General features: G+C 39.6%; 1 protein-coding gene across 1 annotated transcript in view; it reads right to left on the reverse strand.

The window, feature by feature from the left end:
- Positions 1–24,475, reverse strand: part of FYB1 (FYN binding protein 1) — a 97,443-nt gene that overhangs the window by 45,770 nt on the left and 27,198 nt on the right. The window contains 1 exon segment of the mRNA XM_049767686.1: positions 3,093–3,249. Coding sequence (XP_049623643.1) covers positions 3,093–3,249 — 157 coding nt within the window.

A 24,475-nucleotide genomic window follows, 5' to 3' on the forward strand; every position in this document is an offset into this window, starting at 1 on the left:
CCTGCAGGGGGCATTTTCTGAGCGTAGAGCCAGGAGTAACCCATGAGAGCTGCCAGGTGTGACCCAAAAACCAAACCCCCCCAAAAAAAACCCCAAAAACAAAACTTAGCTTGGGGCCAGAGCCACAGTATAGCGGTAAGGCCAACACAAGACACAGGACCCTCGTTTGAATTGCAGTGTCCCATATGGTCCTCTGAGCCTGCCAGGAGTGACTTCTGAGCACAGAGTCAAGAGTAACCCCTGAGCACTGCTGGGTATGATCCAAAAACAAAACAAAACAAAAACCCAAACAAAAAAAATTCCAAAAACTTAGCTTGCAGTTTCTCTGTCTTACAATTATAGGTATGTTGATTAACTTATGTAGTGATTTTAATATCTAAAACCTATTTCTCTTCTTCTTTGTTCTAGAAACATCTTTTGTGGAGAAAAACTCTTAGGTGGACAAGACTTTCTAATTGGGAGTGCTTAATAAGATGTGACTGTCAGATAAAGTTTATTTCAATGGGTGAATTTTGCTACTTTCTGATGAGAACATTACAAGTACAGACTTGAGCCTACCTTTGTGTATGCCCCTTTCAACTTCAAAAGAATTCCCGTAATATTGGTAAATTAACCAGCTTTCATAGCAGTAAAGGCTATAGGACTGTTCTGAAATCTCTTCTCATTCAACAACTCCCTCCCTCCCCTTATCCTAATGGATCTTAAGGAATAAGTTAACAAAAAAGATGTATTGTAGAAGATCCAAGGCTTTAGAGGTCTTTAGAAGAATGTGCTATCAAGGTTGATCTTGGGCTTGAATTGGAAAATTAATTTTCAACAAACTATATTGATAGAAAAAGCTGCCTAATTGATGATTTCTCCTGTGCCTAGACTCTATGACAATATTACTCAGGGTGAGCATGTTTTCCTTTTAGAAGAGGTATTTTGAGAGTTGTTAGAAACATGATGCTTCTGTGACAAGCTCTCAATACAGTCTCTCATAGGCTTTCCTGGAACATGTTGCTCCATGTGTGAATTTTTGTAACTGTAGAAAGAAGTACTCTTGGTATGTCTGCTTCTAGGGCTACAGGGAGAATATTATTGTGATAAACTTTAACCAGGAGCAAATATGATAAGTCTAGCCAATCCTTTCAGAAAATCATAAAACAAAGGAGAGGTCTGGACATTTTAACTGGAAGGAATAGTGAAAAATTCTCCTCTCCACAATTCTTCAAGATAATTACCATTATTTTGGTAAGATTTTAGGAATTCCTAATCAAGATACATATTAAAATTTATCACTACAAGTTATACAGTATTAGAAAGGCTGGCCACAGCTAGTAGCTGAGATAAGGCACATCATAAAATTCAAAAATATTAAGATTAAAAATATAAGAGCATAAACTTTATTTTTTTACTTTGGAGAAATCAGTGTTCTTTCTCAATCTTATATTTCTCTTTCCATTCACACTTCTTTAAGTCAATTTATTTCAATAAAAAACATTTTGATTCACTAAATAAAAACTAATAGAGTTGGAAACAGTAGGAAAAAGCAACAGGATTCAATGCACATGAATGCAAACTAATTTACATGGATATAAGTTTCATATAAGATCATATATATTTTTAAAGCAGTTTATTGATTAATTGGTTTTTGAGCCACAGCTGATGATGCTCAGGAGTTACTCCTGGCTCTGTGTTCAGAAATCGCTACTGGCAAATTCGGGGGGGCCATATGGAATGCCAGGAATAAAACCGAGTTCCTTTCCAGGGTCTCACTGCTGTGCTATCTCTCCAGCCCCAGATCATATATTATTTTATTTTAATTAACCTAATATTTAGGTCCTACACATTAGACCTACATAAACTAATCAATATACCTATAATTGTGAGACAGCGTAACTAATGTATAATTACACATTGGCAGGTAGGTATCATGGATATTTGTCTTTAATTAGAATTCCTAAGTTCAAGTGTCTCAAAGACTATGCAATTCATAAAAATGTACAAGGAGGCCATATGTACAATAATAGCCACTAAACTGCTGTAAAATTCTGATTATTTCCTTTAAAATCTTCAAATTTAATTTATAGGCTTAAGCTATAATTCAAAGAAAGTAGAATATAATAAAACATAAAGGTGGCTACCCATACAAATGTGTTTTTAACTCTTGCCATAAATTGCTTTGATTAAAGGAAAGTTATCAGTCAGACATGATTATTAAAAGATTATACTCTGAATATAGAAAATACCACTCTGTCAACTTGACAGGGGAATTGAAATAAAGAAAATATAAACTTCATCTAAATATTTGGGGCATTAATTATTTGTGATAAAGAAAAAAATCATATAAAGCAATATTCTATAAAAATTTATATTCACCATCATCTGGATATTTCTTTTTAAAGATAGCATTTCATTCTGTTCTACTTTTTCACTAATTCCTTTAGCAAACATTTATTTTAAGTAAGTCATGGACAAGGAGTCCATGTATAGAAGTCCACATAGTTTCAACATCTATAAATGTACCAAAGCAATTTAAGCAATAGTAGACTTGACACATGATTGGCATTTGACTAGACTTGACTCGTATTTGACATACAATTGAAAAATCTAAAGATTGAGAGACACTTGCAGTGGCCCAATATTTTAAATCAATTTTAAAAAGTAATCTTGGAGACTTCCTCATCTGTGATATAATACTATGCACTCAGTACTCTTCAGGAATTTTATATAAAGGGCCCTAACATATGAATCTTCTATGCAGTTCCTCAAATATGGTAGTGATAGTGATGATGATAATGGTGGTAGAAGTGATGGGAGGTGGTAGTGTTGGCTTGAAGAGTGACTCAGAACTTGAAAAACAGCAGTGAAGATTTTCTCTAAGTGAATTGGTAAGGAAAAAATAAATTAGAAAACAGAGCAAAAAAAAAAGTTGCTCAGACTAGAGGGTGTGTGAATATGAAAGCAGTGTGTTCAGTCATCTCTCTCCCGTGCTAAATGCCTCCCTTTTGTGGTCACTGCAGGCTCCTAGGGGACCCTCAGTCTCCAGTCAAATCTACTTGAAAGATCTATGGCAAAAGATTGCAAAGAAACAGTAAGTTTTTGCTTACTTTAGGTCTAAGGGAGGTTTTATATTTCTGGGAGGTAGACTCGGCACTGACGACTGTGCTGGGTGAGATGCTGGTAATGGCGGCTGATTGGTTGGATGGACTGGTAGAGGTGGGAGAGGGGAAGTTGTTGAGGAAGATATTGTGTCTTTGCTGGTACCTAAGAAGCAAAACAAAAATAGAATGAATTGAAGGAAATATATCAAATATAAAACTAGTTAAACCTATTTATTCAAAAGTAAAAAAAATACCATAAATTAAATGAGTACTTTAGAATTGAATAACGTATTATGAAACACAATTTTTTCTTTTTTGCTTTTTGGGCCACACCTGGTGATGCTTAGGGGTTACTCCTGGCTATATGCTCAGAAATTTCTCCTGGCTTGGGGGACCGACCATATGGGACACTGGGGGAATCAAACTGCAGTCCATCCTAGGTTAGCGCATGCAAGGCAAATACCCTACCGCTTGTGCCACTGCTCTGGCCCCTTGAAACACAACATTTTTAAAAAAATTTTTTTGAAACACAACATTTAAAACATTTTATTCCCCTGATTTTACTGTAGAAAATGTGATTAATAAAACCATAAAATATTTGAAGTCTATAAAATTATAATTGACATGCATACATTATGAAAGAATTCCTCCATCAAGTTAATTAACAAACATCACCTCAAATATTCACTCTTTGGTAGAAACTTTAAAATTATTCTTGTTTAACAAATCTCTATTATGCAACAGCATGTTATTAACTATGTCATGTTTTACATTGGAGCATCAAACTTTGTATGAAAAAAAGTTTGTACTTAAAAAAATAGAAGTTATATATAGTTCTGCATTGTAGTATTGTTTTTGCTGCCAGACTTATCACAATGCCTCTGAGGTTTATTCATGTTGTTGAGGTGTGATTTTTAACTTTGGTATTTTGTATTTTGGGCCACATTCAGAGATGCGCAGGGCTTAGTCCTGGCTCCATGCTCAAGGATCACTCTTGGTGTTGCTCAGGAGAGCCTATAGGATGACTGGCAGATCCTATTCTGCTTTCCTGCCATTTGTACTTTCCTTGGTTAGGATAACCTCAACTACCCAGAGAGCAGTCTGGTAGTTTTCCCAGTTTCTTTGATTTTTTTTTGTTTTATTTTTTTTGGAGGGTGGGCGGCACAACCAGCAGCTCACAGGGGTTGCTCCTGGCTTTGCACTCAGAAATCGCTCCTGGCAGGCTCTAGGGAACCAATGGGTTGCCAGGAATTGAACCAGAGTCCACCCTAGGTCATTCGCGTGCAAGGCAAATGCTCTACTGCTATGCTATCACTCCGGCCCTCTCACTGGCTTTGAAACTGAAACAAGGTGGCACAGACTGCAGCCATCTCATTAACACCCAGAAGGAATTCTTTGTGAGTTCAATAGAATGCAAGATTGAGAGATGGAGAAGAAAAAGTTGAGTTTTTAAGGAAAATTACCACTGGAGGGTTGGGGAAGTATCTCAAAGGGCAGGAGTACATGCCAGGCAAGGGAGGTTCTGAGTCATCTCATAGTTCCCTGGGCACCTCAGGGTGCAGTTGATGGCTCCTGGACATCTTCAAGGTGGTCTTGGTGACTCTCAGACTTGCTGGGCCTGAACAACCCTGCACGAACCATTTGGCCAGTAAAGGTCATTGCTAGGAGTAGCCTGAGGTGCCCTGAGTCATTGAGTATTGGTGGAGCAGTACCTAGACCCCCTAAGCCAGGGATCTCAAACTCGTGGCCCGCGGGCTGTTTGTGGCCCTCTGTATAACATTTTGTGGCCCGCGGCTGGCCTTCAAATACCTCAGTATTCGCGATTATTCGCTTACTGAATAATCGCAATAAAAATCGCATTAGTAAGAAAAAAAATTGCATTAAACAGTCACATACCCTGATCAGTTCCATTCGGGGTATGCAAATGTTTAATGCGATTTTTTGCGATTTTTTTTCTTACTAATGCGATTTCTTATTGCGAATATTCGGTAAGCGAATAATCGCGAATACTTTGCGCCTAGCGCAGACGTCATTTCGGTTGCTCCTGCCCGCTGTCCCTTGCATTATCGGAGGCCTAAGGGAGAGAAGTTTATTACAGAATTAGATTTTGTCATACCTTCATCATGACTTCATCAAAGCCTGCAGTGAAGAGAAAGATTGATGAAGAGCACAGACAATTTCAGGAAAAGTGGGAGAAGCAGTATTTCTTTGTTGAGCACAGGGGCATCCCCACATGTCTTATTTGCTCAGAGAAAGTTGCGGTGCACAAAGAATACAACTTGAAATGCCATTATTCAACTAAACATGCTGAGGAATGTGCAAAATATCACGGAAATGAGAGAGCCACGTGGTTTGCCAGTCTTAAAGCATGTCTAATGAGGCAACAAGATTTCTTCAAGAAAGCAACCAAAGAGAATATTGCATCAGTCGAAGCTAGTTACATGGTTAGTGAGATGATTGCTAAGGCAGGGAAACCATTCACAGAAGGAGAGTTTGTTAAAAAATGCATGTTACAGGCTGCAAGTATTATCTGTCCGGAAAAGAAAGGTCAGTTTAGCAAAATCAGCCTTTCTGCCAACACTGTGGCAGGGGGCATTTCTGACATGTCAAGTGACATTTATCATCAACTGTGTGAGAAAGCCAAATGTTTTGATGCATACTCAGTTGCTCTTGACGAGGGCACAGATATAACAGACACTGCACAGCTCACAATTTATGTCCGTGGTGTTGATTGCAATTTTGAATTGACAGAGGAGCTGCTCACAATAATTCCAATGCATGACCAGACCACAGCTAATGAGATATTTCGGCATCTGTTTGATGCCATTGAGAATGCAGGTTTGCCAAGGAAGAGGTTTGTTGGAATAATAACCAATGGAGCGTCATCGATGACAGGGAGGAAAAATGGACTGGTGGCACTTGTTCAAAAAAAAACTTGAAGAGGAGGGTATAGATAAGGCCATTGCTCATCACTGCATTATCCATCAGCAGGCCCTTTGCAGTAAATGCCTGCCGTGTGACAATGTGATGTCTGTTGTTGTGAAATGCATCAACCAAATCAGATTCAGGGGCTTAAAGCACAGGAGGTTCCGTGATTTTTTAGAGGAAATGGAGTCAGAATATGGAGATGTGCTTTATTTCACCGAGATATGTTGGCTCAGCAGGGGAAATGTCCTGAAAAGATTTTATGAGTTGAGAGAAGAAGTGAAAGCCTTCATGGAGAAGGATGGAAATGCTGTTTCTGAGTTGAGTGATCACTAATGGCTCATGGACTTAGCTTTTCTTGTTGACATCACACATAAGCTGAATGTACTAAACAAGATGTTACAAGGCCCGGGGCAGCTTATCAGTGCTGCCTATGATAACGTGAGAGCATTCTCCACACAACTTGTGTTATGGAAATCCCATCTCTCTCAGACAAACCTTTGCCATCCCCCAACATACAAAGATCTTGTGGATGCAGGCATACCATTCAGTGGTGAGAAATATGTTGATGCTATTTTTAAGCTAGAGAAGGAATTTGATCACAGATTCGCAGACTTCAAAAAGCGCAGAGCCACTTTCCAAATTTTTGTGGACCCCTTTTCCTTTGATGTGCAAGATGCCCCTCCTGTGCTTCAAATGGAGCTCATTGACCTGCAATGCAACTTTGATCTCAAAGCCAAGTTCAGGGAGATTAGTGGAAAAGCAGACCTGCATGGGCAGTTTTTGAGAGAATTGTCCTCCAGCTTCCCTGAGTTTTCCCGAATGTTCAAGCGCACCATGTGCCTTTTTGGGAGCACATATTTGTGTGAAAAGTTATTCTCCACATTGAACTTCAATAAGTCAAAGTACAGGTCTAGACTTAATGATGATCACCTTCAAGCCATACTGAGGGTCTCAACTGCTTCCTCTCTAAAGCCAAATGTGGTTGTGCTGTCAAGTCTCTGGCAGCAAGGAATAGGCAAAAGATGCCATGTTCAGAAGAACTGTTCATGATCTTCACTCAATGTTCTATTCATGTTCAGAAGAAATAATTAAAACTGTTAATAATGACGGTTGAGGACTTGTGTGTGTGTGTGTGTGTGTGTGTGAAATCCCTTATGCAGCCCTGCCTCACTCTGACTTTGCCTTTTGCAGCCCCCAGATAAATTGAGTTTGAGACCCCTGCCCTAAGCATTACCAGGGAGCCCCAAAATTACCTTTAGAATTTGGGGGGATAATTTAAAAGACTTCATGAGACACTAAACCACTTGTTTAAAAATCCCGTTAAGCTTGGGAGAACTAAATGCTAAATTCCTCTCAAGTAATAATATTTAGTGGTAATTTATTTATTTATTTTTTTGCTTATGGGTCAAACCATCAATGCACAGGGGTCCTGGCTCTGCACTCAGGAATTACTCCTGGAAGTGTTCAGAAGACCATATAAAATGCCAGGGGTGGAACCCAGATTGGTCACATAGAAGGCAACATACCGTACCAGATATATTATTTCCAATCCCATATATTTTTGTTTTGTTTTTGGCAAACGCTATGGTCACAATCAAATGCTACAAAGAATAAGTTTGCATACATGCAAAGTAATTCAAAGAAGAAACATCCTTGTAGTTCAGAGAGAAAAATATTTAAGATAACTTTATATGTTTGACTCTGAAATTTTACTCTTTATAAATTATACCAAAATATGAGTTCCATTTGAATTCTCAAAAGCATAAATATACTCTCTTGTGGATGGAAGATTGGTGGTTGATATTGAAATATGATAAAATCAAAAGAGAAAAAAGTAAATAATACATATATTGGGAAAATTTGAGATAATAGTAACATTAACTAATAACTTATTTATTTCCAACATCAATTTTAGGTACTCTGGACTTGTTTAATTTTTGTAGTTGCACTTTGGGGTATTGGTTTACCTTCAGAGTTAGAAAACTTCTCAATTCATGGTTAGTAAGCAATAGAAATGAAATTGAAACTTAGAATCATAATCTTAATTAATACTATGTTATTTCTTCTATGCTCTGTTCATGTCATGAAATGGAAAATAAAAATTTCCACTGGATACAATAACAGAGTTTCCCTAAGACTTGGGTATAACTCCAACCTTTTAGATTGGTTCCTTTACTCTTGCTAGTGCTATTTTCATTTTCATTAAGATAGAATTGACTTTAGAGAAAGTAATATGTAAAAGGCATTCACATATATGCCTCAGAATTTGTTTTTGCATAGAGAAAAATTGTCTTTATACTGGTGGAGGGAAGTTAACACTGGTGATGAGATTGGTGTTAGAACACTTTATGCCTGAAACTCAATTATGAATAATTTTATAAAAAGAGTGCCTTAAAAAATTGAAATAACTATTTTTAAGAGGTGAATGGTAAGTGATTAAAATAAAAATATATTCATTTATTTTGTTGGTATTTGAGCCAATAGTGCTTGGATACCACCAATTCAACTTGTAGCTTGGTTGGGTAGTGGGGCCTGTGGTACTGGAAATCAAATATGCTAGACTTGTATATATGAGGCTTGTGCTTCACCACTTGCGCTACTTCCTTGGTAGCTCAGAATTTGAGTTTGGAAATTAGATAGGAAACAAGTAGGAGTCAGTGGAAAACAAGTGGAGTTGATCTCTCAAAAATGAATGACTGATACAGAACATGAAGGGTGGAAAAAAAAACCTTTCAAGAACAGAACTTGGGGATTTGAAAAAGTCATTAAATCTGATGAAAAAATTAGAAAGTAAAAGTTTAGGGCTTGATTCGGGAGCTACCCAGCGAGCCAGTGAGTGAGTGAGAAATGGCTGCATGTGGGGGTTTTCAGGCAGAGTGCTGATTGCTCTACCTGCAAAGTCTCCACCAGGCTGTGCTTCTTCTGAGGAACTGAGCACCGGAAGGGAGCCCTGTCCTACCCTTCTCTGTCTTTCCTGAACTCTGGAAGCTCTCCTCAGAGCCCTGGGAAGCGAACCCCAAAGAAACTACATTCGGGAGCTACCCAGCGAGCCAGTGAGTGAGTGAGAAATGGCTGCATGTGGGGGTTTTCAGGCATAGTGCTGATTGCTCTACCTGCAAAGTCTCCACCGGGCTGTGCTTCTTCTGAGGAACTGAGCACCGGAAGAGAGCCCTGTCCTACACTTCTCTGTCTTTCCTGAACTCTGGAAGCTCTCCTCAGAGCCCTGGGAAGCGAACCCCAAAGAAACTACATTCGGGAGCTACCCAGCGAGCCAGTGAGTGAGTGAGAAATGGCTGCATGTGGGGGTTTCCAGGCAGAGTGCTGATTGCTCTACCTGCAAAGTCTCCACCGGGCTGTGCTCCTTCTGAGGAACTGAGCACCGGAAGAGAGCCCTGTCCTACCCTTCTCTGTCTTTCCTGAACTCTGGAAGCTCTCCTCAGAGCCCTGGGAAGCGAACCCCAAAGAAACTACATTCGGGAGCTACCCAGCGAGCCAGTGAGTGAGTGAGAAATGGCTGCATGTGGGGGTTTTCAGGCATAGTGCTGATTGCTCTACCTGCAAAGTCTCCACTGGGCTGTGCTTCTTCTGAGGAACTGAGCACCGGAAGGGAGCCCTGTCCTACCCTTCTCTGTCTTTCCTGAACTCTGGAAGCTCTCCTCAGAGCCCTGGGAAGCGAACCCCAAAGAAACTACATTCGGGAGCTACCCAGCGAGCCAGTGAGTGAGTGAGAAATGGCTGCATGTGGGGGTTTTCAGGCAGAGTGCTGATTGCTCTACCTGCAAAGTCTCCACCGGGCTGTGCTCCTTCTGAGGAACTGAGCACCGGAAGAGAGCCCTGTCCTACACTTCTCTGTCTTTCCTGAACTCTGGAAGCTCTCCTCAGAGCCCTGGGAAGCGAACCCCAAAGAAACTACATTCGGAAGCTACCCAGCGAGCCAGTGAGTGAGTGAGAAATGGCTGCATGTGGGGGTTTCCAGGCAGAGTGCTGATTGCTCTACCTGCAAAGTCTCCACCAGGCTGTGCTTCTTCTGAGGAACTGAGCACCGGAAGGGAGCCCTGTCCTACCCTTCTCTGTCTTTCCTGAACTCTGGAAGCTCTCCTCAGAGCCCTGGGAAGCGAACCCCAAAGAAACTACATTCGGAAGCTACCCAGCGAGCCAGTGACTCTCCTCAGAGTCCTGGGAAGTGAACCCCAAAAATACAGCATTCTGAAGCTGCCCAGCGAGCGAATGAAAACTACACCTGACCAGTGGGGCCCGACTGTGAAAAACTGTGAGTGCTGCCTGTGTGTGTCTCTCTGCTATCCTGTTGCGTGAACCTCCTGAGAGTGGGCTGAAAAGAGGCTCCAGAAGGCACTTAGCTCCACTTCGCTACGCAGCCGTGCACTCTTTCTAAAAAAAGAACACAATCACAAGAAGAAAGAAACCACACTAAGAACTGTGCTGGATCACAGAAGCAAGAATTTCTCTCCAGACTGTCTTCTCTGCTGCGTGCTTGGGCCTAAGATTTGATCCTGTGTGAGGCTTCATCCACGGAGGACTCCCCTCCCTTAGAGGCAAGCAGGCCCATCCAGAAAGGGCGGAGCCAGAGAAGTGCGTTGCCTGCATCATATAACCAATGAATACCACCACAACACGTAGAAAAACCCACAATACAAGTGTGACAATGGGGAAACAACGCAGGCCAGCATCAGACATAGAGAATGAAGATGACAATTCTGATGACCAGTTAACGACCAACCAACTAATCAATCTCTCAGATAAGGACTTTAGAGTAGCAATATGGAATATACTCAAAGAACTCAAAGAAATCATGAATAGAGTAGAACAGAACACTAATAAGAATCAAGAAAATATGAAGACAGAAATCACAAAACTCCAAACTGAAATAACATGTCAAATAACAGGCCTGAAAAAATCAGTAAACGAAGTGAATGACAAAATGGATAAGCTCTGGGACAGGGTATCAGAAGCTGAGAATAGACTTGGTGCTGTGGAAGATGAGATACATAACAATTCCATACAACAGGAGAGATTGGAAAAAAAACTTAAAACAAATGAACAGACAATGGAAAAATTAGTCAAAGAATGGGAACAGATGAAAATAGAGGTCTATGATAAGATCAACAGAAACAACTTAAGAATCATTGGAGTCCCAGAGACCCAGGAAGAAAATTTCCAGGAAGAATCAACGGTCAAGAACATCATTAAAGAGAAACTCCCAGAGCTAAAGAATATATGTGATCAAATCCTGCATGCACGAAGAGTACCAACCAAAAGAGACCCAAGAAAAACCACCCCAAGACACATCCTAGTCACAATGACAAATCCCACAGATAGAGACAGAATTCTGAAAACAGCAAGATCAAAAGGGGAAATTACATTCAAGCAAGCATCCTTGAGATTTACAGCAGACCTGTAACCAGAAACACTAAATGCCAGAAAGCAGTGGTGGGATATTGTGACAAGACTGAATGAAATGAATGCTTCACCTAGAATACTGTACCCAGCAAAACTCACTTTCCGGTTTGACGGAAGAATACATGGTTTCACAGACAAAAAACAGCTCAGAAACTTTACAGACTCAAAACCAGTCTTAAGAGAAAAACTGAAAGACGTAATCTAAGACAAGACTGACCAAAAGACACACCAAATTTCGATATACAGATGGCATTAAATCCCAGGACAATTCTTTCTCTCAACGTCAATGGACTAAATGCACCAGTTAAGAGACACAGAGTGGCTAAATGGATCAAAAAACTCAATCCAACCTTCTGCTGCCTACAAGAAACGCACCTGAATAGTCAGAACAAACATAGACTCAAAATAAAAGGCTGGAGAAAAGTTATCCAAGCAAACAACACCCATAAAAAAGCTGGAGTGGCCATACTAATATCAGATAATGCAAACTTTATACTCAGGAAGGTTGTAAGGGACAAAGATGGATATTTTATATTAATCAAGGGGTATGTAGAGCAGGAAGAAATAACTCTCCTAAACATATATGCACCAAATGAGGGGCCAGCAAAATATTTAAAACAACTGTTGACAAATCTGAAAAACAATATCAATAACAACACAATAATTGTGGGGGACCTCAACACGGCTTTGTCAACACTGGATAGGTCAACCAGACTGAAACCCAACAAGAATATACTAGACCTGAGGAGAGAAATGGAAGAAAGAGGCCTAGTGGATATATATAGGACACTCCATCCCCAGAAACCTGGATACACATTCTTCTCCAATGTACATGGGACATTCTCCAGGATAGACTACATGCTGGCACATAAAACATACCTCCATAAGATCAAGAGGATAGAAATTTTGCAGACTACCTTCGCTGACCACAAGGCTCTGAAATTATTTGTAAATTCCAAAGGGACTCAGAAGAAAAACTTTAACACCTGGAAGTTAAACAGCCTCATACTCAATAACCAGTGGGTCCGAGATGAAATCAAGGAGGAAATCAAAAGGTTCCTGGAAACAAATGACAATAAAGACACAAACTATCAGAACTTATGGGACACAGTAAAAGCAGTACTGAGAGGAAAATGTATAGCTTTGCAAGCACACATCAGGAAGGAAGAAGGAGCTTACCTGAGTAGCTTAATGACACAGCTAATAGAACTAAAAAGTACTCAACAAAAGGACCCAAAAATAGGAAGACAGAAGGAAATAACAAAGCTGAGAGCAGAAATCAACGAAGTGGAAACTCAAAAAACAATCCGAAAGATCAACGAAAGCAGAAGTTGGTTCTTCGAAAAAATAAACAAGATTGATAGACCACTGGCAAACCTAACAAAGAAAGAGAGAGAGAGAAACTTGATAACTCGTATTAGGAATGAAAAAGGAGAGATCACTACTGATATGACAGAGATTCAAAGGGTAATCAGAAACTACTTTGAAAAACTCTATGCCACTAAAAATGAGAACCTGGAAGAAATGGATAAATTCTTGGACTCTTATAATCTTCCACTGTTGAAAGAAGAGGATGTAGCATATCTAAACACCCCCATCACCATTGATGAAATAAAAATGGTAAGCAAAAGTCTGCCCAAAAACAAAAGCCCAGGCCCAGATGGATTCACTAATGAATTCTATCAAACTTTCCAAGAGGAACTACTACCAATCCTGGCAAGACTCTTTCATGAAATTGAACAAGTGGAAACACTCCCAAATAGCTTTTATGAAGCCAACATCACCTTGATACCTAAACCAGACAGAGATGCTACGAAAAAAGAAAATTACAGACCAATATCGCTGATGAATGCAGATGCAAAGATCCTCAACAAAATCCTGGCAAATAGGATTCAATACCTCATTAAGAAGATCATCCACTACGATCAAGTAGGTTTCATCCCAGGAATGCAAGGATGGTTTAACATCCGTAAGTCTATCAACATAATACACAACATCAACAACAAGAAAAATAAAAACCACATGATTATATCAATAGATGCAGAGAAAGCATTTGACAAGGTCCAACACCCATTCTTGATCAAAACTCTCAGCAAGATGGGAATGGAAGGAACCTTTCTCAATATAGTTAAGGCCATCTACCACAAGCCAGTGGCAAATATTATCCTCAATGGAGAAAAACTAAAAGCCTTCCCTCTAAATTCTGGCACAAGACAAGGCTGTCCTCTCTCACCACTCCTATTCAACATAGCACTGGAAGTACTTGCTATAGCGATTAGGCAAGAAAAAGATATCAAGGGAATCCAGATAGGAAAGGAAGAAGTCAAGCTCTCACTGTTTGCAGATGACATGATGCTCTACTTAGAAAACCCTAAAGACTCTACCAAAAAGCTTCTAGAAACAATAGACTCATATAGCAAGGTGGCAGGCTACAAAATTAACACACAATGGCTTAACAATTAACAATCAATGGCTTTTCTATACACCAATAGTAATAAGGAAGAAATAGACATTAAGAAAACAACCCCATTCACAATAGTGCCACACAAACTCAAATATCTTGGAATCAACTTGACTAAAAATGTGAAAGACCTATACAAAGAAAACTATAAAACTCTGCTCCAAGAAATAAGAGAGGACACGCGGAAATGGAAACACATACCCTGCTCATGGATTGGCAGGATTAACATCATCAAAATGTCAATACTCCCCAAGGCGTTATACAGATTCAACGCTATCCCTCTAAAGATACCTATGACATTCTTCAAAGAGGTAGATCAGGCACTTTTGAAATTCATTTGGAACAATAAACACCCTAGAATAGCTAAAGCAATCATTGGGAAAAAGAATATGGGAGGAATTACTTTCCCCAACTTTAAACTTTACTACAAAGCAATAGTTATCAAAACAGCATGGTATTGGAATAAGGACAGACCCTCAGATCAGTGGAATAGGCTGAATACTCAGAAAATGTTCTCCAGACATACAATCACCTAATTTTTGATAAAGGAGCAGGAAATCCTAAATGGAGCAAGGAAAGCCTCTTCAACAAGTGGTGTTGGCACAACTGGCTAGCCACTTGTAAAAAATTGAACTTAGACCCCCAGCTAACATCATGTACGAAGGTAAAATCCAAATGGATTAAAGACCTCGATATCCGACCCCAAACCATAAGATATATAGAACAACACATAGGCAAAACTCTCCAGGACATTGAGACTTCAGGCATCTTCAAGGAGGAAACTGCACTCTCAAAGCAAGTGAAAACAGAGATTAACAGATGGGAATATATTAAGTTGAGAAGCTTCTGCACCTCAAAGGAAATAGTGCCCAGGATACAAGAGCCACCCACTGAGTGGGAGAATCTATTCACCCAATACCCATCAGACAAAGGGCTAATCTCCAAAATATACAAGGCACTGACAGAAATTTACAAGAAAAAAACATCTAATCCCATCAAAAAATGGGGAGAAGAAATGAACAGACACTTTGACAAAGAAGAAATACAAATGGCCAAAAGACACATGAAGAAATGCTCCACATCACTAATCATCAGAGAGATGCAAATCAAAACAACAATGAGATACCACCTCACACCACAGAGAATGGCACACATCACAAAGAATGAAAACAAACAGTGCTGGCGGGGATGTGGAGAGAAAGGAACCCTTATCCACTGCTGGTGGGAATGCCGTCTAGTTCAACCTTTATGGAAAGCAATATGAAGATTCCTCCAAAAACTGGAAATCGAGCTCCCATACGATCCAGCTATACCACTCCTAGGAATATACCCTAAGAACACAAAAATACAATACAAAAATCCCTTCCTTACACCTATATTCATTGCAGCACTATTTACCATAGCAAGACTCTGGAAACAACCAAGATGCCCTTCAACAGACGAATGGCTAAAGAAACTGTGGTACATATACACAATGGAATATTATGCAGCTGTCAGGAGAGATGAAGTCATGAAATTTTCCTATACATGGATGTACACAGAATCTATTATGCTGAGTGAAATAAGTCAGAGAGAGAGAGAAAAACGCAGAATGGTCTCACTCATCTATGGGTTTTAAGAAAAATGAAAGACATTATTGCAATAATAAATTTCAGACACAAAAGAGAAAAGAGCTGGAAGTTCCAGCTCACCTCAGGAAGCTCACCACAAAGAGTGATGAGTTTAGGTAGAGAAATAACTACATTTTGAACTGTCCTAATATTGAGAATGTATGAGGGAAATGCAGAGCCTGTTTAGGGTACAGGCGGGGGTTGGGTGGGGAGGAGGGAGATTCGGGACTTGGGTGATGGGAATGTTGCACTGGTGATGGGTGGTGTTCCTTTTATGACTGAAACCCAAACACAATCATGTATGTAATCAAGGTGTTTAAATAAAAAAAAAAAAGTTTAGGGCTTAACTGACATTAAGAATCAGGAGGGACCGGAGAGATAGCATGGAGGTAAGGTGTTTACCTTTAATGCAGAAGGTCATTAGTTCAAATCCCGGCATTCCACATGGTCCCCCGTGCCTGCCAGGGGCAATTTCTGAGCAGGGAGCCAGGAAAAACCCCTAAGCACTGCCGGGTGTGACCCCCCCCCCAAAAAAAGCCTTGGGGGCCGGGTGGTGGCGCTAAAGGTAAGGTGCCTGCCTTGCCTGCGCTAGCCTTGGATGGACCGCGGTTCGATCCCTTGGTGTCCCATATGGTCCCCCAAGCCAGGAGCATCTTCTGAGCACATAGCCAGGAGTAACCCCTGAGCGTTACCGGGTGTGGCCCAAAAACCAAAAAAAAAAAAAAAAAAGAATCAGGGGTGTAAACTTTGAAGCTTAGTACCTACATTCCTTCTTTACTTCTGAGTTACATCCCCTAAGGTTCAGGGAGAACTCCCCAGTTGGTCTGTGTTTTAAAAACACTGGAACATAAATTCCTTCCCCCACCAAATAAAGATTCCCTACCATGAGTTGAGCTGGTCTCCTGAAAATTGTAGGAGGGCTCTTATTCTAATCATGTGAATTCTCAACTTACTTCCTATCGAAAGTCAAATCTAGGATGGCTTTAGAAAAAGGCTTCTAGGCAGTTTGCTAAAACAATCAAACAAACAAATAAAACAGTGCTTGGTATATTTGTGTTGTAACATATGATCATTCATAAGAGAAATGATAATTTTGGTAATAAAATAATTATTTTAAATAAGTTTAGCTAATAGCAACACTCACAGAGAACTAACTGATTTTGTGTTAGGAAACAGTTCATACCAGTTACAGAAGATAAAGGGAGAGTTGGGCATAAAAGGGTGAGAAAGGACAAAACCTAGGGCATGAAACCAGCTGTCAAGAATTTGGAAAGTTAACAATCCCCTGTATAAATTTTTTCATCCTCTAATTTTGGAAGTTTGGAAGAGGTCTTGCCCATGTCAGGTGGCTCTAGTCAGGCATGCCAGGATGGGTGGGACCCCCTGGTCATTCTACCAGGAGGAAATGACTAGGAGGGGTCCTCTATGAGTCAGGGGTTATCCTGCCCTGCTTCGAAGGTGGGTCCAAGTTCATTGAAAAGCTAGCTACCCAAAGTGGTGATATTTGGTCAGGATCCCAAATTCCATAAACAGAAAAACAGTTGAGGACTGAAGGAAAGAAGGGGAGGGGAGGATTCGAGAAGACTTTAGCAGACAGGAGGTACAGTGATAAAGAAAGTATAAATTATATTATTTCAGCAGCTTTGCACTACACATTTTTCCTGCCAACAAAGACACTGATTTTTGGTATTGTGTTTATTGCCACAATACTTTTGTTACTCAAAGATCTATGAGAACTCAGGAAACCTGTATCACAGATTGACATTTGTGACTTTTGATGAAGAATATGTCCCAAGAAACCAAGGAAAATCTAGAGTTAGGGACTTTTTTCAATTTACTTTTAAATATGGGACTCTGAAAAAAAATCCAAGACACTGTATCATATACCCCCAAGTGCCCTCAATCCTCCTCTTTAGGTCCAAGCACTTGTAATTCTGGTTTTGTTGGCATGACTGAGAATTGGAACAAATATTAGAACAATTATTTTTTGGGGGGCTTCACCCATTTGATGCTCAGGGGTTACTCCTGGCTAAGCGTTTAGAATTTGCCCCTGGCTTGGGGAGACCATATGGGACACCAGGGGATTGAACCGTGGTCCTTCCTTGGCTAGCATTTGCAAGGCAGACACCTTATCTCTAGCGCCACCTCAATGGCCCCAGAAAACTTATTTTAAACACCATTTCTATCACCAAAAAGTTCTTTGTCTTGGGTAAATAAATTATTCTTCATGTGATTTAAGTTTTTTCATCTGTCTAATGTGAGTAATCTAATTCAAGCTATTTCCTGGGGGTATAAGAAGGCTGTGTATATAAGCATCTTGAAAAAGTCCAAGATACTATATAAACACAAAAGATGATCAGGATGAGGGAAGCCACAAATAAAGTCATTGTGAAGTAATCGTGACTTAAAACATTTGAAATCACTTATATGAAATTGTTTATTTATTTGGGAATTATTAAGTATGGCCTGAGGATTAGTCTTGGAATGTGGACTGACTTTTTCTGGACTTGGAGGTACATAGTTGCTGCCTATCCAAACAGGAAGCAAAGCTCTAGCAAAGGTCTGACATTTCCAGAATCTGGACTATGGACTCTGTGCCAATTTAGAAAATCATCTCAGGACAGTATTAATGGGCTCCCTTAAGGTCGAATGCCTGTGCACATCTGTTTGCACTCAGTGCAACTTGGGCTCCCTCAGGATAGTCTCATTGAGATTTTTGACACATTTCTGATAATGGTTGTTTCAAATCTTCTCGCATTCCCAGCCCTACTGTGCCTTCCTTGTTCACCACTGATAACTTTAATTTAAATTTACTAAGAATATGCAGAGTACCTGAATGTCCACCCTACTGGTCCTTTATTCTATTTTTTGTTTGTTTGTTTTTGGGTCACACCCAGTAGCGATCAGGGGTTGCTCTTGGCTCTATACTTAGAAATCGCTCCCGGCAGGCTTGGGGGACTATATGAGATGCCAGGAACTGAACCCGGGTCATCCTGGGTCAGCTGCATGCAAGACAAACATCCTTTCGCCATGCTATTGCTCCTGTCCTTTGACTTTTAGAATATACACATTACTCATGTAAACTATTAGGAGTTATTCCATATCTATATAGGTCTCTATATATTTTCTATTCTGAATACTTTATATTAACAAATGCATAAAATATGCTGCCTCTTACGACTTTTCATTCACTTAGTTGTCTTGCAGTCATATAGTAATAGATACTATATACAGTATTCATCTATTTATTAGCAAATAAAGATTTAAGCTAATTCCTTTTATTTGGGTATTTTTGATAGTATAGTGTTGGGATGAACACTCGCACAATTCTTTGTAGATATATGCAAAAGATATTTTCATTTCTCTTGAAAATATGATTAAAGTAGAATTACTAAGCATTTTTTTTTGGTTTTTGGCTTTTTGGGCCACACCCTGCAGTGCTCAGGGGTTACTCCTGGCTCTAAGCTCAGAAATCACCTCCTGCAGGCTCGGGGGACCATATGGGAGGCCAGGATTCGAACTATCGTCCTTCTGCATGCAAGACAAATGCCCTACCTCCATGCTATCTCTCCAGCCCCTAGCCAACTATTTTTTAACATTTTAAGGATTTCCACATTGTTTCTTTTTCTTTTTCTTTTTGTTCTTTTTATTTTTAAATTAAATTATTATTAATTAAATTTTTTTATTTTCTTGTTTTTTGGTTTTTGGACCACACCCAGGTGACACTCAAGGATTACTCCTGGCTCTGCACTCAGAAATCGCTCCTGGCTTGGGGAACCATATGGAACGCCCAGGGATCAAACCACAGTAGGTCTTAGGTTAGCCATATGCAAGACAAACGCCCTACTGCTTGCACCACCACTCTGGTCCATTTGAGTAAGATTTTTAACAACTCATTTTCTTTAAAAAATATTTAGTTAAGGGGCTGGAGAGATAGCACAGCGATAGAACTTTTGCTTTTCACACAGCCAATCCAGGACTAATAGTGGTTCAAATTCCAGCATCCAATATGGCCCCTGTGCCTGCCGGGAGCGATTTTCGAGTGCAGAGCCAGGAGTAATCCCTGAGCACCGCCAGGTAACACCTAAAAACCAAAAACAAACAAAAAAAATTTTTTGTCAAGATTTATACTCTTAATAAACTATTCCCATAACAAATGTTTTACTTCATAAAACATTTAACACAGGATTTCATATAGACATAACTTTAAATACCTATATTTTAAGATTTTTGTTGAAATAAAACAAATGTTTTACTTCATAAAACATTTAACACAGGATTTCATATAGACATAACTTTAAATACCTATATTTTAAGATTTTTGTGAAATGGAAAATAAGTTATGGTGAGATAATATTTAGCTGTTTTCTCAGTATAATCCCCTTTTGATCTTCTCGGATAAAGTTGAAAAGCAACAAAACCTTGTGAAGCAAGCACATGTTGCTTGTTAATTAAGTAAAAGCAAAAATCAACATTCCTCCATAGATGAAATAGAAGTAGGGTTAAATTAAGAGGGCATCAATTAATTTGAAAGAAATAGTAGCACTTTGAAATGACAAAAATATGTCTATATTGATACATGGGAAGAAATTCAGAAATTCCATTTCAAAATGAATAGACAAACAGCACCTCAATGTTTGATTTTTATTGAGCACCCTCAGTAATTTTGAGGACCAGCAAACTAGTATAGGGTGATAAGTTGCTTACCTTGCATGAAGTCAGACCTGGTTTGATACCTGGAAACTCATAAAATTCTGTGAACGCCATCAGAGTGATCTCTGAGCACAGAATCAGGAGTAAGCCTTGAACACTGTAGATATGACCCCAATCATATACAAATATGATTTCACTTATACCTCTTTAGGTTTAGAGTACAGCAGCCTTCCTTGTTTTTAGTGGCTCTAAAAAATCTCCTGCAGAATAAAGTGTATACAATAACTTAAAAATTAAGTAATAGTGTCTGTTCCTTTCTTCTCCCCATTTTTTGATGGAATTAGATGTTTTTTTCTTGTAAAATTCTGTCAGTGCCTTGTATATTTTGGAGATTAGCCCCTTATCTGATGGGTATTGGGTGAATAGTTTCTCCCACTCAGTGGGTGGCTCTTGTGTCCTGGGCAATATTTGAGGTGCAGAAGCTTCTCAGCTTAATGCATTCCCATCTGTTTATCTCTGCTTCCACTTGTTTGGAAAGTGCAGTTTCCTCCTTGAAGATGCCTTTACTCTCAAAGTCATGGAGTGTTTTACCTATGTGTTGTTCTATATACCTTATGGTATCAGGTCTGATATTAAGGTCATTTGATATTAATCCATTTGGATCTTACCTTTGTACATGATGTTAACTGGAGGTCTATGTTCAGTTTTTTGCAAGTGGCTAACCAGTTCTGCCAGCACCACTTGTTGAAGAGGTTTTCCCTGCTCCACTTAGGATTTCTTGCTCCTTTGTCAAAAATTAGGTGCTTGTATGACTGGGGAATGTTCTCTGAGAACTCAAGCCTATTCCACTGATCTGAGGGCCTGTCTTTATTTCAATACCATGCTGTTTTGATAACTATTGCTTTGTGTACAGTTTAAAGTTGGGGAAAGTAATGCCTCCCATACTCCTTTTCCCTAGGAGTGCTTTAGCTATTCGAGGGTGTTTATTGTTCTAGAAGAACCTCATAAGTGTTTGGTCCACTTCTTTGAAGAATGTCATGGGTGTCTTTAGAGGGATCGTTTTAAATCTGTATAATGCTTTGGGGAGTATTGTCATTTTAATGATGTTAATCCTGCCAATCAGTGAGCAGGGTATGTGTTTCCATTTTCGTGTGTCCTCTTTTATTTCTTGAAGCAGGGCTTTATAGTTTTCTTTGTATAGGCCCTTCACGTCTTTGGTCAAGTTGACTCCAAGATATTTGAGTTTGTGTGGCACTAATGTGAATGGGATTGCCTTCTTAACGTCCATCTCTTCCCTATCATTATTGGTGTATAAAAAGGCCATTGATTTCTGTGTGTTAATTTTGTAGCCTGCCACCTTACTATATGCATCTATCGTTTCTAGAAGCTTTTTGGTAGCCAAAAGGCACATGAAAAAATGCTCCTCATCACTAATCATCAAGGAGATGCAAATCAAAACAATGCTGAGATACCATCTCACACCACAGAGATTGGCACACATCACAAAGAACGAGAACAATCAGTGCTGGTGGGGATGTGGAGAGAAAGGAACTCTTATCCACTGCTGGTGGGAATGCCATCTAGTCCAACCTCTATGAAAAGCGATATGGAGATTCCTCCAAAAACTGGAAATTGAGCTCCCATTTGACCCAGCTATTCCACTCCTAGGGATATACCCTAGGAACACAAGAATACAATACAAAAATCCCTTCCTCACACCTATATTTATTGCAGCACTGTTCAGAAAAGCTAGGCTCTGGAAACAACCTTCAACAAATGAATGGCTAAAGAAACTGTGGTATATATACACAATGGAATATTATGCAGCCATCAGGAGAGATTAAGTCATGAAATTTTCCTATACATGGATGTACATGGAATATATCATGCTGAGTGAAATAGGTCAGAGGGAGAGAGATAGACGCAGAATAGTCTCACTCATATATGGGTTTTAAGAAAAATAAAAGTCATTTTTGCAACAATCCTGAGACAATGAGAGGAGGGCTGGAACTTCCAATTCACTTCATGAAGCTCACCTCAAAGAGTGGTGAGTGCAGTTATAGAAATAACTACACTGAGAACTACCATAACCATGTGAATGAATGAGAGAACTGGAAAGCCCGTCTAGAGTACAGGTGGGGGTAGGGTGGGATGGAGGGAGATTTGGGACATTGGTGGTGGGAATATTGCACTGGTGAAGGGGAGTGTTCTTTACATGACTGAAACCTAATCACAATCACAATCATATTTGTAATCAAGATGTTTAAATTAAAAAAGTTAAAAAAATTAAGTAATAATTGGATCTTGCTGCAGGTTTCAAAAATTTAATCCTAAATAACATTAATTATTTACCTATGTTTTATTTTTTGTTTGTTTTTATTTGGGGGGCACACCCATTTGACGCTCAGGGGTTACTCCTGGCTATGTGCTCAGAAATATCTCCTGGCTTGGGGCACCATATGGGATGCCGGGGGATCGAACCGCTGTCCGTTTTAGGCTAGTGCTTGCAAGGCAGATGCCTTACCTCTAGCGCCACAGCTCCGGCCCCTTTATCTATCTTTTAATACATGAATATTGCCACAGCATACATAAACTTTTAGGGGAGCTCAGCCCACCAGATGTATCCTCAGATTTTCCTGGTGGGGAGAACTAAAATAACCCCCACGGGGTTCCTCAAAAGGCCTGCTATGGATGCCTTTTTCCCCTGCGTGGATGGTTGAGAAATTTCCAAAGAGATGCTTGGCATTACATTTTCAGTCAGTATTTGGCAATCTCTCCTTTGTAAATATCAGGCAAAATTTTGGCCTCTATCAAATAATTTGGCTCAGAAATTCCAGCATCAAAGATACTAAGAGAACCCTTTTTCTGGATAATATTTAGCACCTAAAACAAAGACAATATGTCCTTGCAGCTGCAGTTTCTGGTAATCAAGGACGAAGACAAAAAGCAGACCCCTGCCAGGGGTCTCAAACTCAATTTACTTAGGGGCCACAGGAGGCAAAGTCGGGGTGATCCTTGAGTGTAAAGTCAGTAGTAAGCCTTGAACATTGGGGGGTGTGACCCAAACAACTAAAACAAAACAAAACAAAAAAAGATTCCGCTAGGGCAGGGCCACAAAATGTTGTATGGAGTGCCGCAAACGGCCCGCGGGCTTCGAGTTTGAGACCCCTGCGTGTACACCATACAGGCCATAAATATCCATTACCCTCCACCATTGTCCCTAAGTAACCTCTGGTCTGATCTTCATTTTCTCTTTCACACCTGCTACTATTTATTAATTAGTTTTGTAATCCAAGGTAAAGGGCTTGTCAACGTTCAGTAGTATCTGTTCCCTTCTTTTGTCTCTCTCTATTGCATAGATGAGTAAGAAAATCTTGTATTTGTTCTTCTTTGGGTTTTTACAGTATCTTAAAATTTTTCAGAAGAGCTTCAGCAGACTTCAAAGGTAAGGACTTGACACCTATTGGCCTATTGGTCACTGCCTTAGAAATTTAGTTTTGGGCCCGGAGAGATAGCACAGTGGCATTTGCCTTGCAAGCAGCCGATCCAGGACCAAAGTTGGTTGGTTCGAATCCCGGTGTCCCATGTGGTCCCCCGTGCCTGCCAGGAGCTATTTCTAAGCAGACAGCCAGGAGTAACCCCTGAGCACCGCCGGGTGTGGCCATACACCCCCCCTCCAAAAAAAAAGAAATTTAGTTTTATGGTTTTTTCCTTACCCTAATTCAAAACTATATGCTCTTATCTTCAAAGGATTTGTAAACCATAATGAATGGGAAATTTCAAAACCAATTTAACTAAAAACAAGGCACTGTACTTATATTAGTAAGAAGCGGTATTTTAGTTAGCTTTAGAAAAAAAATACCCCATCAAAATGGAAAGAAAAGTAATTTTGAAACATAAGTGTTTGAATTGACAATCAAAGAAGAAATTAGGATGAAAGTAAAAAAGCAGATATAAGTCAGGAATGATAGTACTGCGGTAAGGTGCTTGCCTTGCAAGTGGCCAACCTGGGTTTGATCTCCTGGACGTCATATGATTTCCCCATGCCCAACAGGAATGATTCTGAGTACAAAGCCAGGAGTTAGCCTTGAATACCTCTGGATGTGGTTCAAAGGATTTAAAAATAAAATGAATTAAAAAGTAGAGATAAAAACTAATACGAGCAATTAGAATAGTAAAGAAAGACTGATCACTAGCTTAAATTTCTCTTTCATTTCTAGCTTTAACATATCTCTGAGGTCTTTTTAATTCTTAAAAAATAATTTCATATTAACTTTGCTATTCATTTTTCATCTATTTAGTAAATATATGTGTTAGCC

This window comes from Suncus etruscus, chromosome 2 (assembly GCF_024139225.1).
Source record: "Suncus etruscus isolate mSunEtr1 chromosome 2, mSunEtr1.pri.cur, whole genome shotgun sequence".
Classification (NCBI taxonomy): domain Eukaryota; kingdom Metazoa; phylum Chordata; class Mammalia; order Eulipotyphla; family Soricidae; genus Suncus; species Suncus etruscus.